Source organism: Dendropsophus ebraccatus, chromosome 9, assembly GCF_027789765.1.
Source record: "Dendropsophus ebraccatus isolate aDenEbr1 chromosome 9, aDenEbr1.pat, whole genome shotgun sequence".
Lineage (NCBI taxonomy): Eukaryota > Metazoa > Chordata > Amphibia > Anura > Hylidae > Dendropsophus > Dendropsophus ebraccatus.
Window position 1 is genome coordinate 47,250,514 of NC_091462.1, and position 13,430 is coordinate 47,263,943.

Genomic DNA, 13,430 nt, shown 5'->3' on the forward strand with positions numbered 1-13,430 from the left:
ATTAGTAGCTCTGCCCCTGTGTATGGTATTCCATAGAAAAAAAAAAGTTAAAGGAAAAGCTAAAGGAATATTGAGAATAAATGTGAAATATACTCCTGGATGCACATCTGACTTTGATGCAAAAGAATGAATAACTTTTTGTGTCCCCTCCAACACACAATACAGAAGTTTATAAGAATCATACCCAACCATGGGGAGTCAATTAATGCCTAATTGAAGGCTGAGATTTATCTGACAGAGTTTTGAAGCCAAAGCCAGGAACTGACTATAAACAGGAAACGTCATAAAGGAAAGACCTGAGACTTTACAAATACATTTTTTGCTTTGGCTTCCAAAATCTGCCAGATAAATCTGTTTGTGTAAACGCACCATAAGATGTAGAATCCTGTCTTATACAAGTAGACACGCCTGACATGGTGTGTTTTTGAATGGCAGCATCCAGTGCCAAGTGACGTATTCTATTGTATTTATTCATTAGGTAGCCATTCCTAATTTATATGTATTATTACATACCATCAGCATTCCACTGAGAAAGCAAGATGGTTGCCAATCCCTCTTACTGATTAACTTGATTTAATGTTGTCTTTAAAGGGCATCCAAAGAGCATTCCAAACTGCTGACACTGTTAGATAGCTGTTAGACCAGGGACACACTTGGTACTTCTCATATCTCAGCCTGTGCTTCCGATTTATAGAGAAATTCTGGCAAAGAGGCGTCTCCAAGCCCCTGAAGTGCAAAGCGCTGTATACCGAGTGTCCTATGTACAGAAGCCACCTCTACTGACACTTTCAGGTGTATAGCTACCGCCCTTGATCTGCTTTCAGGAGAAGAATTCAATAAGATGGGTGTTTTCTTGAATATTCCTTGTATGGCATATTCCATTTTTGCTTTTGTTGAGTTTTTCTTAGTTATTGTTTTATTTCCTTTGTCTCTTTACCTTTTTATAGATTTTTAGTTTTCAGAAGATTAAGAAAAGTAATGGCTAAGGCTGGGTTCACATAGCGTTTTTGCAGTCCCTTTTGTTTAAAGGATGAAAAAACAGATGCATTTTTGTGAATTTGTTTTGATCTACTTTCATTGAAAAGGAAAAAGGATAAAAAAAAAAAAAGATCAAAATGCATCCTTTTTTTTTTAACGTACACAAAAACGGATGCGTTTTTGGAAAAACTGATGCACACAAATGCATCAGTTTTTTGCAAAAAAAAAAAAGGGTTGAAAAAAACGGACTGCAAAAAATGCAGTGTGAATCCAGCCTAAGAACGCTCCTGGTAATACCATAATATGTAGTGTATATATAAAAGAAAATTACTGAACTCTACTAGAACGAGAACTCTTACAGTTTTTTCTTCATCTTCTTTCTAAGATGTTTTCTTTTGATAATTTGAGATCATCCGCTACATGAGGTAACTTTTCAAATGTCATGTGAATGCAGGAAGAGACAGTTACTGAGAATGTTGCTCAAACAGCACAAGGAAAGAAAGATAGTGGAGGCTTTCATAATGATGAGATGCTTGTCACATTCCCTTATCAAAGGCTGAGAACAACAGGTTGTGAAACTAAAAATGACATCGACTTAAAGGTGTTTGCATGTTCCGACGATAAGAGACAAAGTATGCCGCAGGTCTGTAAGCACTTAATAATATACAGCGCCACCCATATACATTGCGAGCTGAATAAAAGGCAAACGCTACAGTGAAGACTGACACTGCTATAGTAGAGGAGTAAAGTTTTGTTAGCTTAATTAACACGTTTATTTGTAAAGGAAAAAATGATTTTATTGACCTACGTGATATAGTACATAGCCATCAGATCCTATGTAAGCTAGACATATTTATAGTATTGTACCTAGCAACAGGATTGACTGGAAGGCAATTGATTGGACTTGACAGCTTTCTGCCTGCAAGTTTCTCGGCAAGATTTTCACTAAGCAATGCCATACTCTGATAAACTGCTATAATAAATCCTGATCAGGAAATAAATTAATATGAATATATTATATAGTGCTTTTTAAGATATGTAACTATTCTGATGTGATCAGCCTTGAGGTACAGTAGTCCTATAGTGGGTGGACGGTGCCCTTTACCTTCATTTCACGTTCTGTTCTATTTTATTTTTATACTAGACAATAAATTGGCAAAATTTGGTGTGCAGCTTCTGCTGGTCCCCCATGGCCTTGGAGCTCACAAGATCCATCCCTTGAGACCCCCAATGCCGTATTACTTTACTGATAATATTTACATGGTGTATTTTAATAATGAATTAAGCACAGGTGTGTTTTTTGTTTTTGTTTCTTTTTCTTTTTTTTTTAATACTATAGATCCTAGATTGAGAGTTTGATAAAATAGTCCCATTTTCCCAATGGTTCTTGCAGTCCTTGTTTCTGTTGCCTCCTCTTGGAGTTCTCCATCAGCCATGTTTGGGCCCTCTTCTGTCCGGCCCCTGGTCACTTTTGTGCTGCTTGAACCACAAGTCTCTTGGGTGCTTCCCGGTGGCTTCTCCCACTCCCCCAGCCTTGATCTCTGTATATCTATACAGTCCCAATGACTTGTAATTCAGACAGCATTAAAATGAAGACTGGTCCACTTTTAACCGGGCCTACACATCAGATTAATATCGGTGCAACTCGCCAGGTTCAGTGACTGGCAATGGCTTTCTCCTCTGAAATTAGGAAAGAGCTGTTGGCCGTTGCTTAGCTCTGTATGGCTTACCTTAGTCCTGTATGAGAGTAGCATTTACATGGTGTGTTGGGAAGGACACAGGGTTGCAGGCTTTGGAAAGGGGGTCACATAAGCTGATAGCGACCCTAGGCTGCTATGGGAGCGTCATGTGACCCATCAGAGCGAATGAAAGACACATTATTTTAACAGCGAAAAAAAGCTAATTTAAAATTAAAAAACGATGACATATCCCGCTCTCTCTATTTTTCTCTTTCTCTTGTTTTTATTTATATTCTTAATTTCTTTTTTACAGTTTACACAATTATATTGGGGGAGTACAAAAAGAAGTGGAGTGGCGGAGGGTAAAGATAACTTATCTGACCCATTTCTCCAATTATTCCACAGTTTCTTAAAACACGACTTTTCAACCAATCATGGTTATTCCTCCAGAGCCGGAGGATTGTCCTCTATCCATTTTCTCATGATTGGTACTTCTGCACAACAGAATAGTTTATCAAGGAGCGATTCTTCTCCCCCATCATTGACAACCCCCCCCCCCCCAACACAATTTCTAAGGGTGATAGGGGGGCCAATTCTCAGTCCATATGCTTTCCTATAGAACTATTTTCCCCCAGAATGTTTTGGACAGAACTAAATTAGCTTTGGTATATCCACACCTTCCTCATGACATTTAGGACAGCCCCAAAAACGATCGCCATTGAACTTAAAATGCACAATCCTATAAGGGAAACTAATTGAACTTATTAACATTGGCAGTGACAAAGCAAGAGGAGGCGAGTACCTGGAGATGATGGGAGTTGTAGTATCTATACAGCTGTATATCTAGCAGGTTGCATTTAGGATCTCTACATTGTGGAAGCTGCATAATATTTACTATATACATTGCATTGTATTGGAGCTGTAGATCCTTTATTACAATGGAAGGAGTACAATATTTTGTCATATTTCTGCATAGTGTCGGCTGTTTATAATAGTAGGATGTCGGATCATATGCCTTATAATACAGGTCATTGTTGACTTACTGGGACAGTATGATGTGTATGACCATATTATTATGATGATACAGGTACAGTAGATTCTGTATAGCAGTGAGGAGATCCCTCTTGCAGCATTTATCCTCTATGGAGACCTGCTGTTCGCCGTTCCATCCCAGTGGGAGAGGATACAGGCACACAACAAGCACTGACGGCAGGATCTATAAGTGGAAGGATGGAGATGTGTTAGCAGAGGATAGGGCTGCGTGAGGTCAGACACTGTGACTTGTGGCCTCATACACACACACCACAAGGAGAGGGGCAAACAGCTTGCAGCAGACACCTGCCAGATGTTGGGCCATACTGGAAAAAGGCCAAAAAGCAGCAAGATGAGAGCGTACGGTGAGAAGTTGGGAGGTAGAAACAGTCAACTCTGTTTGCCAGAGCGATCTTCTACCTCGCTTTTTTTTTTTTTCTTTCTTCCTAGTCTGATGTTACATCAGTGTATTTTATACAGATAGCGGTTAACTCTTCTGAAAAATATCACATTACTGCATTGTACTTCCATTTTCATTTCTTTCTAAGTTAGTAGAGAGTTTTCATGAAAAAAAAATCCTGATGTGAACATGTGTAAGTTTCCTGTAATAAGCTGCTTCATGTTCCTACTGTCAAGGACGGTGCTGCTGCGAGGGTTGTTTTCTCAGCTCGCTCCTACTTTATAGGCATGAAGAGGCACTGAGGGTAAGAAATGGTACTGTTAGGAGGGGGTCATTGTATTTTATGGGGGACAAATGTGCTGCTTGATAGAGCAGGTCACTCACACAGCCACCCTGAGAAGTATCAAACCAAGTCAGGCATCAATGCATTCCCGGTATTGAAAGGCTCATGATCTTTAAAGGAGTATTTCTTAGTAATGCCTTAGAATGGATATTCTCATCTCAACTAATATAGTTATACTTGCCAAATTAAATATTTTTTAAAATACATTTGTTTAGCAAAATTGCCTCCTTCTAGGTTACAGACCACCACTCTGTCCTAAAAACAACGGTCTGACTCGTTTATATATAGTTATAATGTAGATCTATTGATATATAGTGTGTATGTAGTGCAATATATATATATATATATATATATATATAAATTTATGTGTGTGTGTATATATACACCCGCCAGACCACTGTTTTAGAGCAAAGTGGTGGTCCGTAACCTAGACAATGAGCTGTGAACAATGGGAGGGAAAGAGCAGCATTGTAAGCGGACTCAAATGCGGCAATCTGCCTGTTTTACTCAGTGTGAACGGGCCCTTAATGTGGAATGAAGCAGAGTTGCCAACCCTTATCACCTGCTAAAGACAAAAGTGCACATAGCATTCCCTATGTATCAGAAGGTATCATCATAGAGTAAGTTATTTTACTATTCTATACTTCTCATAGTGATGCACTCTCCTGCCTCTACTGATGTCGGTCTGAACTCATTGGAGCTTCAGTGATTTGTGCATGGAACACCATTAGTAGAGCAGGGAGAGCACCACAATAGAGGCAGCGGGGCAAAACGGAGAACCAGCCATGGGGACTATAGTGTGTTTTATTATTTTGTGCCCCAGGCTGATATAATAATTTTTTACTATCAATATATTTTTTTAGTTAGAGCGCCTCTTTCACTGGGTCTGAATGTAAAATCATGAATGTCACTTCTCATTTATGCTACTGTAGTTCTATATTTGGGTGGGACAATGTGGGGTACCATAAGCTCCAAGCACTTAGTTTTCTACAGAAGATGCTGCCACACTAATTTCATAAGTGTAAACTTGGCCTAAGGAAGGTGTTTGGCAAATATTTAAGAAGTTGTATTACACGTTATACTGTACACACATGCATGTAAACTAGAATCTGCCAATGACTAAAGAAATGAGTGGAGGAATAAATATTCAGAGTGATCGATTCAGAAGTGAGATGATAAAACATATATGCGTCACATTTCTATAACATCTGAACATGTAGCAATGCAGATTTTTACTTTCCTATTGAAGGTAATTGAGAAAATCTTTAAAATTGGAAGCATATCCATAATTTGTGAACACTCTCCTCTTTTTATGTGTTTGTATCGATAAATGTTGGCCAAATTCCCCCCAAAGTCTGTCATGGTTCTTCCTTAGTTTATTCACCTTTCCTATTCTATCACAGCCTGACTTCTTAGGGTCCTTTTACACGCACAGATAAATGCGATCAACGACATACTAACGTTTGTTTGTTTTTTCATTTGTATTTTGATTGTTGCATCGTTTACACCAGAAGGTTATTGTTTAAATTTGAACGATTTAATGATTTTTTGCAAAATAATGGGCCTGTGTAAAAGGCCAATAGAGTACCAATAGTCTTTTCTGCCTGCTATGGCCTGGGGGTGTATATCGCATAAACATATAGATGAGAAGCTCTGTGAAAACTGGTATGGCATATAAGTAACGTAAAGGGAATGTATACAGTAGATATTCGGTGTAGCTACTGTATGTAGCATTGTACAAATATTGTTTGTATAGTAAAAGAAATAGCATTGTGATCGGAATAAGAAGTATAAATGTTGCTTTCTTATATTTATAGCAAATTCTGTGAAGTTGGAGATGCATAGCGATGAAGAGGGAGACCGAAAGACGCTCCGTCGGGACACACCACTGCAGTCACAGGATGACGAGAGTGGGCTCGAAGAGTCAGTGGCTGAGACCAATGGGATCTCTGACAGCCGCGTCAGCCAGGATATGTCTCTAGACAGCGGAATCCGGCTTCCGAATGGTAAACTGAAATGTGACGTCTGTGGCATGATTTGCATTGGCCCCAATGTGCTAATGGTCCATAAGAGGAGTCATACGGGTAAGCAGCTAGAAGCCAAACTGCCTGTAGAATCTGATATTAATATTACCTGATACTATTGGCTGTCATTGCTTACTCCTAATGGGAAGGCATGTTGCATCCTTTGCAAGACTCCATTATGCTACCAAATGCAGATGAGTGGAGAACATACTAGTCCTTTAATTGTTTACACGGATGAGGATGAAGCTCTCTCTTTACTCATAATAGTGGCCTCTGGTAGGGAGATGACAATGAATATCAATGATGCCTTACAAATAAGTAAAAACTAACTCCATAGAATATTGTTTTGGGGAAAACTGGTTGACAACCAATATGACTCCCATTTAAACTTCTAAGCGTTGTTATCCACTTTTAGTATCCATTCTTTTTGTGTTGCTTTTCTTTGACAGGTAAATGCATGTTAAAGTTCTAACCATTCACTATAACAATCCAATGCATTGTGCCTGAAAGGAGTTTAGTAACAATTTGTGGATATATACATGCTGCCTTAGGGTGGTATTACACGGAGCGATTATCGTTTGAAAAATTGTTAAATCGTTCGGATATGAACGATAATCATTTCGTGTAATAGCAGGCAACAATTAAACGACCAACGAGAAATCGTTGATCGTTTAATAGGATCCGGACCTATTTTTATCATTTGATCGTTCGCTCATCGTTCGCACATCGTTCGGTGGAATAAGAATTCACAGCTGAAACGTATGCAATAGCGACGACTAAACGACCGCAAGAACAATCATAAATCACGATCATCGTTTCGTGTACTTGGGCGAACGATTTCGGGCTGTTTGCCTTAGCGGTCGTTTAAGATCGTTAATCGTTAGTCGTCGGAAAATTGCTTGGTGTAATAGTACTCTTAGTCATGAGTGCTGTGCACCATTGGACATGGACAAGTTGCATAGTAAAGCAACTTTTATGTACCTCTTTACCGGTTACCCACCATATAGCAGCAGCACATTGCACGGCGGGGTCTCTATACAGCAAATGCTAAATATTTCCACGTGTAAGTGCTTGTATTTCAGCATGCATGTACTGCCAGTATTCTGGGCATAGGCCAGGTAGCTGCACTTACAGGTCCTGAGTATATCCTTGAATTTTTGCTACAAAAATATAAATTTTAATAAAATTGGCTAACTATACTCATAGCTTATTCCTAGAATCATTGATTCTATTTCAACATCCAAATGGGCATTGTCTTTTTGCTAGTGTTACTAAGTTTGTAGACATAATGACCATTTTACTAGGATCTAGGGCCACTTTCTTAGGCACACCTTTACAGTACAGGGTAGAACCTCTGTTTACTCACTTTTCTCTTCTCTACTATTGAAGGATTTGTAGACTGGCCACCATTACTTCACCACCATTGCTCTTAACCATTTACACTAAGGAATGGTGAATACTTAGTTTTGACAGGCCTGTGCCAGATGAACACTCATTTTGCTGTTTTTAACTGCTGGTAGCTGGAGGGTCTACTACTGTTATAGTCCATCTGTGTCAAGGCTGTACTGGCTGCTCATTGATGCTTTCTGCTTACCTCTCTTGTAACACATGGCTATTTGAGTTACTCTAGCCTGTCGTCTAGTACTAATCCGGCGTTTTTCCTCTGATTTCTCATGACCAGGGACTGCTGCTTAAAGCAAATGTACCAGCAGGCACATTGCTTTAGGATCTTTACATCAATAGACTGGCTCTGGTGCGGGGATGCTGATGCCATGGTCCTTTCTTTGAACCGCAACCCAGTTCCCACGCATTGTGCTAGTCTATTCCTGGTCACCGGCCCGGCCTTAAGTGCTGGAGACGGGCCCCCCCCCCGCCCCCCAGTGTGACTTTCTGCCCTCCCCTCTGTGATGTGGCTCTATTAGGATCAATGGAGCTGCATCACAGAAGGAAGGGATTTCGTCACACTGGGGGCGGGCAGGCCCGTCTTCAGTGCTTCAGTTCAGACCAGTGACCGGGAATAGAACGGCTCCATGCGTGGGGACCGGGATGCGGTTCAAAAAAAGGACAGCGGCACCTGCATCCCCTTGCTGGCACCAGTCTATTGATGTAAAGATTTTTGTCTTCCTTTGGATCAACACAGTAGGGTTTTAGGTTGAACTTGATGGACAGCATTATTAACTATGTAACTGTATGTAGGTGTACCTAAGGTGGCCACGAATGTGAGGGTGCTTTTCCTTGTTTTGGATGCCTCATAAGGCCAAACCATGCCCGCTTACAGTGTTCAATGGGCAGGATAACTCGAGCAAAATACTTTATGGTCAGTGTGTATAAGTGGCCTGAACCAGTGACTTTAATATTGGTTGGCTTGACATTGTCACCACCCACTTGGTGATTTCATCAGAAGACTTCCACTTTGATTCCAAAGAACTGAGCTCCTGGACAGAAGAGGTAGTTGTATGAGGAAGTCCACAGTGAAAGCAAAGTTGGCAAATTTAGACTTGATTATGAACCTAAGCAGATTCTCCTCTGCTTAGAAAAGTTGGGGTGAAACTCATTACATTGACTGTTCTCACCACCAGAAGTAATTTGGCTCCGTCAGGAGAGCCCTATGACATGTTGGTAATAGCTGTTAACGTTTTGGTTATTTATTATTTAATTAGCTTGTCAGGCAAAAAAATTACTTTACGCTTACAGAGCCCTTGAGAGATGCTGTGAAATCTAAATGTCATACGGTGATGTGAGCCACTGATGGGATGGGCACAGCACCTCAATGGAAGACGTAGTGGAGTGCGAGCCGGGTATTATCTGTCATTGAGTATTAAAGCTGGCAAAATGTATTATGCTAATCGTGTGTGCTTGCAATAGCTCAGGTAATATTACAATCTGATCCTTCAGGCATTCTTCAGTGGAGCAGCCAACCCAAATTTCATCCTCTTAAAACCTCCGTCAAAGTTACTGACACCGGCTAAATCAACAGCCTTTATCTCACAGACACTTTACGGGCACACAAGTTTGTGTTGAATGATAATAATTCATTATTGAACACAAAACTCACTATATAACAAGATTTTTTTTTTGTTCTAGGTTTTGTTTCAATGGATCTCAGTTGGCATGGACATAGTTAAGAGCCTCCTTCCCTTAAAGGGAAACCTGTTGTCACTTTCATGTTGTCCAAACCACAAGTCATCAGGTTGGGCATATACAACTTCTCCCACCCTACCAGCCTTGATTGATAGATTTCTCCTTGTTTGGTTAAAAGGAGAGCCATCAGTCAAGGCCAACAGGCAGGCAGAAACCACTGGGGTTAGCCCCAGTGACTTGTGGTTTGGGTGATGACAAGTTCCCTTTTAATGTGATGCTCAGGTCTGCAGCCACTATTATATAAAAGTGTCACTGTCACTTTTATAAACTATTGATATAGTTCAAATGTTCTGATCAGTTGAGGTGTGGGTGTCCAGATCCCTATCGATCAGTAAAACAAGCAGGGAGAAGAGCTTTGGGCGAAAGTTTTTGTAAGTGACAGTAAAACTATAAGGATAATTATTATGATTAGCACAAATATAATGTTATTACCCTAATCATGTTTAAAGTGATTGTCCAGGGTCAAACATCTCTGACTTCCGGAAAAAAAACACTTTCTACGTGTTGCGTGCAGCAATGGAACCTCATTCACTTGGAGGAAGATTGCAATACCAGACACAACCTGTGGACAGGTGTGGTGCTGGTTTTCAAGGAAAGCAGCCATGTTTCTAATCCTGGACCACTCCTTCAAGAAAAAGCTATTACATTATTTCCCTCATTGCCTGCAGACATAGACATCATGATGTAGGGGCCGCTTATGGCAGTCTGTTGCAGTGCATATCACAGCAGTCCTGTCTTATCACAGAATACAGGTTGTCCGAGTCGATAACATTTATGACCTTTCCAGTAGATAATACTTAAAGGTCAGATTACTAGGATCCGCACTAACCCCAATGTAGATGCCAATTACATTTTATACAAACTAGCAGTCACTCTGTAGTCTATCCAGTGAATAGGCCATAAGACCTTAGTATGGAAACCCCTTTATAATGCTCTAAGAATCTCTAATCTCTAAGGATGGTGCCTGCTATAGAGATATCTTATAGCTTTAGGCTATAACTTCACCTAAAGGAGCATTTCATGCAAATGTCTACTTCACTAACCGAGATGGCAATGCATAACACTGGGATTCATAGAGACCCCTGCAGCATCTATTGCCCACCTCAGGCCTTGCCCTAGTTATAGCACAGTATATTGGTTTATGAGCATTTATGTTAATCTGTATTACATTTAATGCATATAAGACTTTAAAGGGGTTATCCAGTGCTACAAAAACATGGCCAGTTTCTTTCAGAGACAACACGACTCTTGTCTCCAGTTCAGGTGCGGTTTGCAATTAAGCTCCATTCAGTTCAATGGAAATGAGCAGCAAAACCCCGCCCAAGCTGGAGACAAGAGTACTGCTGTCTCTGGAGGAAAGTGGCCATGTTTTTGCAGCGCTGGATAACCCCTTTAATGCCTATAAGATTGGTTACTATAACACCTTATACTCCTAATTAAGGTGATTATTCAACCATACACCATGGAACACAATGTTAACTACACTATACTCCATGGCCCAGATTTATCAAAGGGTGTAAAATATACACGGGTTGTAAATTGCCTATAGCAACCAATCATAGCTCCACTTTTATTTGACCAGAGCTAAAAGCTGAGCTGTGATTGGCAGCTATGGGCAGTTTACACCAGTGTATATTTTACATCCTTTGTTAAATCTCCCCCCATGTGCTTTAAGCGGTTTTCCAATTTATTATTACTTGCTCCCTATCGAGACTTTAGGAGACAAGTATGAGATCACAGTGGGTTTGTCCTCTGGGCTACCGAGTTCTCTAGAGCAGCGCTCCGAGCACTTTGTTTTGAATGGAGACACAGGTCGGCATGCACAGTGCTGCGGAATCTGTTGGCACTATATAAATAAAAATTATTATTATTATTATTATTATTATTATTATGCACAGCAGTGGGCTGTAAACAGACTTGTAGACTACCCAGTTTCCTGTTAGGGTATGTTCACACTGAGTAAATTAAACGGAATGTCACTTCTTCGAGTAGAGAGTGGCGGCAGCAGAGGAGCGTGCGCTCTCCCATAGAGATGCTAAGGCACAATGAGACAGGCGGGATTTTGTGTGGAATTCCGCCTAATCTACTCAGTGTACATACCCTAACAGGAAACTGGGTGGTCTACAAGTCTGTTTATAGCCCACTGCTGTGCATGCCGACCTGTGTCTCCATTCAAAACAAAGCACTCGGAGTGCTGCTCTAGAGAACTTGGGGGGCCCAGAGGACAAACCCAGGCGGGATTCCGCTGTTTCTATATTGATGTGACTTTCAATTTGCACATACAGCCGTCGCTCATTGTTATGGAATTCTAGAATCTTGGTGTTCAACTGAAACTTTCTAAAGTTTTGTGCTCCATACTATTCTATATTACTGCAGCCCAGGTTTATCAATCTGTGGACCACAATAGCTGGTGTGAGTTTCCCATAGCAACCACATACATCCCAGCTTTCATTTTACTGGAGTTCCTTAAGAAATAAAAGCTGAGCTGTGATTGGTTTCTAGGGCCAGATGACACCAGTTGTTATACACAGATTGATAAATCTAGGCCTGCATCTTTACCATGTTTTAGCTGATGGTAGTCACTTTGCGGAGGAATAAATATATGTATCCCAGATAGGACTTGTACATGGTTTCCAATGCTAATGTGTTGCATGTTAATTTTTTTTGTCTTCTTTTTAATGTTAATTGGAATAGGAGTCTGTCCTAATGCATTTAGTGGTTCTGATCTGTTCACAGAATCATAATGGAGTTGGGGCTACACCGTGACTTTAGTCTTGCCACCGCAACCAAAATAACTTGTGTGAATTGCTGTACTGAGACTCTATTACAATTGAGATTAAAGGGAACCAATCAGCCCGTTTGGGCTGATATGGTTCCCTTGAGCATTGTATAAAGCACCTGGAGCGGCCCCGGCATGTACCGGCCGCGGCCGCAGCAGGTGCTTTGTAACAGAGAAAATGACTTTTATTCCCTGGCTTGTGACTAGATACGAGCGGGGAAGTAGTCATGGTGGACGGCTCCCCGCTTGTATCTAGTCACTGCGCTCTGCCTGTCAGCGTGCTCAGAGGGGATGATTGACAGGCAGAGAGGTCCGTTACTGGACTCTCTGCCTGCCAATCATCCCACCGAGCGTGCTGACAGGCAGAGCGCAGTGACTAGATACGAGCGGGGAAGTAGTCATGGTGGGCGGCTCCCCGCTCGTATCTAGTCACGAGCCGGGGAATAAAAGTCATTTTCTCCGTTATAAAGCACCTGCTGCAGCCGCGGCTGGTACGTGTCGGGGCCGCTCCAGGTGCTTTATACAATGCTCAAGGGAACCATATCAGCCCAAACGGGCTGATTGGTTCCCTTTAAGCTGTAAAAACATAGCCAAATCACACAGAATTCGCAGAATTTCACTTACAACTAGAGTTCAGCGAACTTTTAGCGTGCTCGAATTCATCCGAACCCAAGCGTGCAGCATTTTATTACTGGTTGCTGTTGAAGTTGTATAAAGCCCTAAGGCCAACTGAAAAACATGGATATAGTCATAGGCTATGTTCATACTATGTAAGAGACCAGCCGCTCCGTGACCCGACTGGTCACGGCTGGTCTCTGAAAAGATCATCCCAGCCAGTACTGCAGCACTAGCTGGATGATCTTTAGGGCCGCAGAGTTCTGATGCGGGCGCATCTGTGCGCGCCTGCATCAGAACTCTCCACTGCACGATATGGAGCGAGTGGCCGGAGCCGCTTGCTCCACAGTGTGCAATGACAGGGTTTTCTGTGACCGAAGAAAACTTTGTTGTTTGCGGCACAGCTAGGGATCCCGGACGGAGCGTATACTATGTCTTT

General features: G+C 41.3%; 1 protein-coding gene across 5 annotated transcripts in view; it reads left to right on the forward strand.

Annotated features, from left to right (window-relative positions):
* The window catches only part of IKZF2 (IKAROS family zinc finger 2), a 68,695-nt gene that overhangs the window by 39,058 nt on the left and 16,207 nt on the right, over positions 1–13,430 (forward strand). For 3 of the 5 annotated variants that reach the window (XM_069983208.1, XM_069983209.1, XM_069983211.1), the window contains one exon: positions 6,250–6,516. In XM_069983208.1, the coding sequence (XP_069839309.1) occupies positions 6,250–6,516 (267 nt within the window). The remainder of the gene's footprint in view (positions 1–6,249; positions 6,517–13,430) is intronic. The other 2 variants (XM_069983210.1, XM_069983212.1) reach the window with 1 other exon arrangement.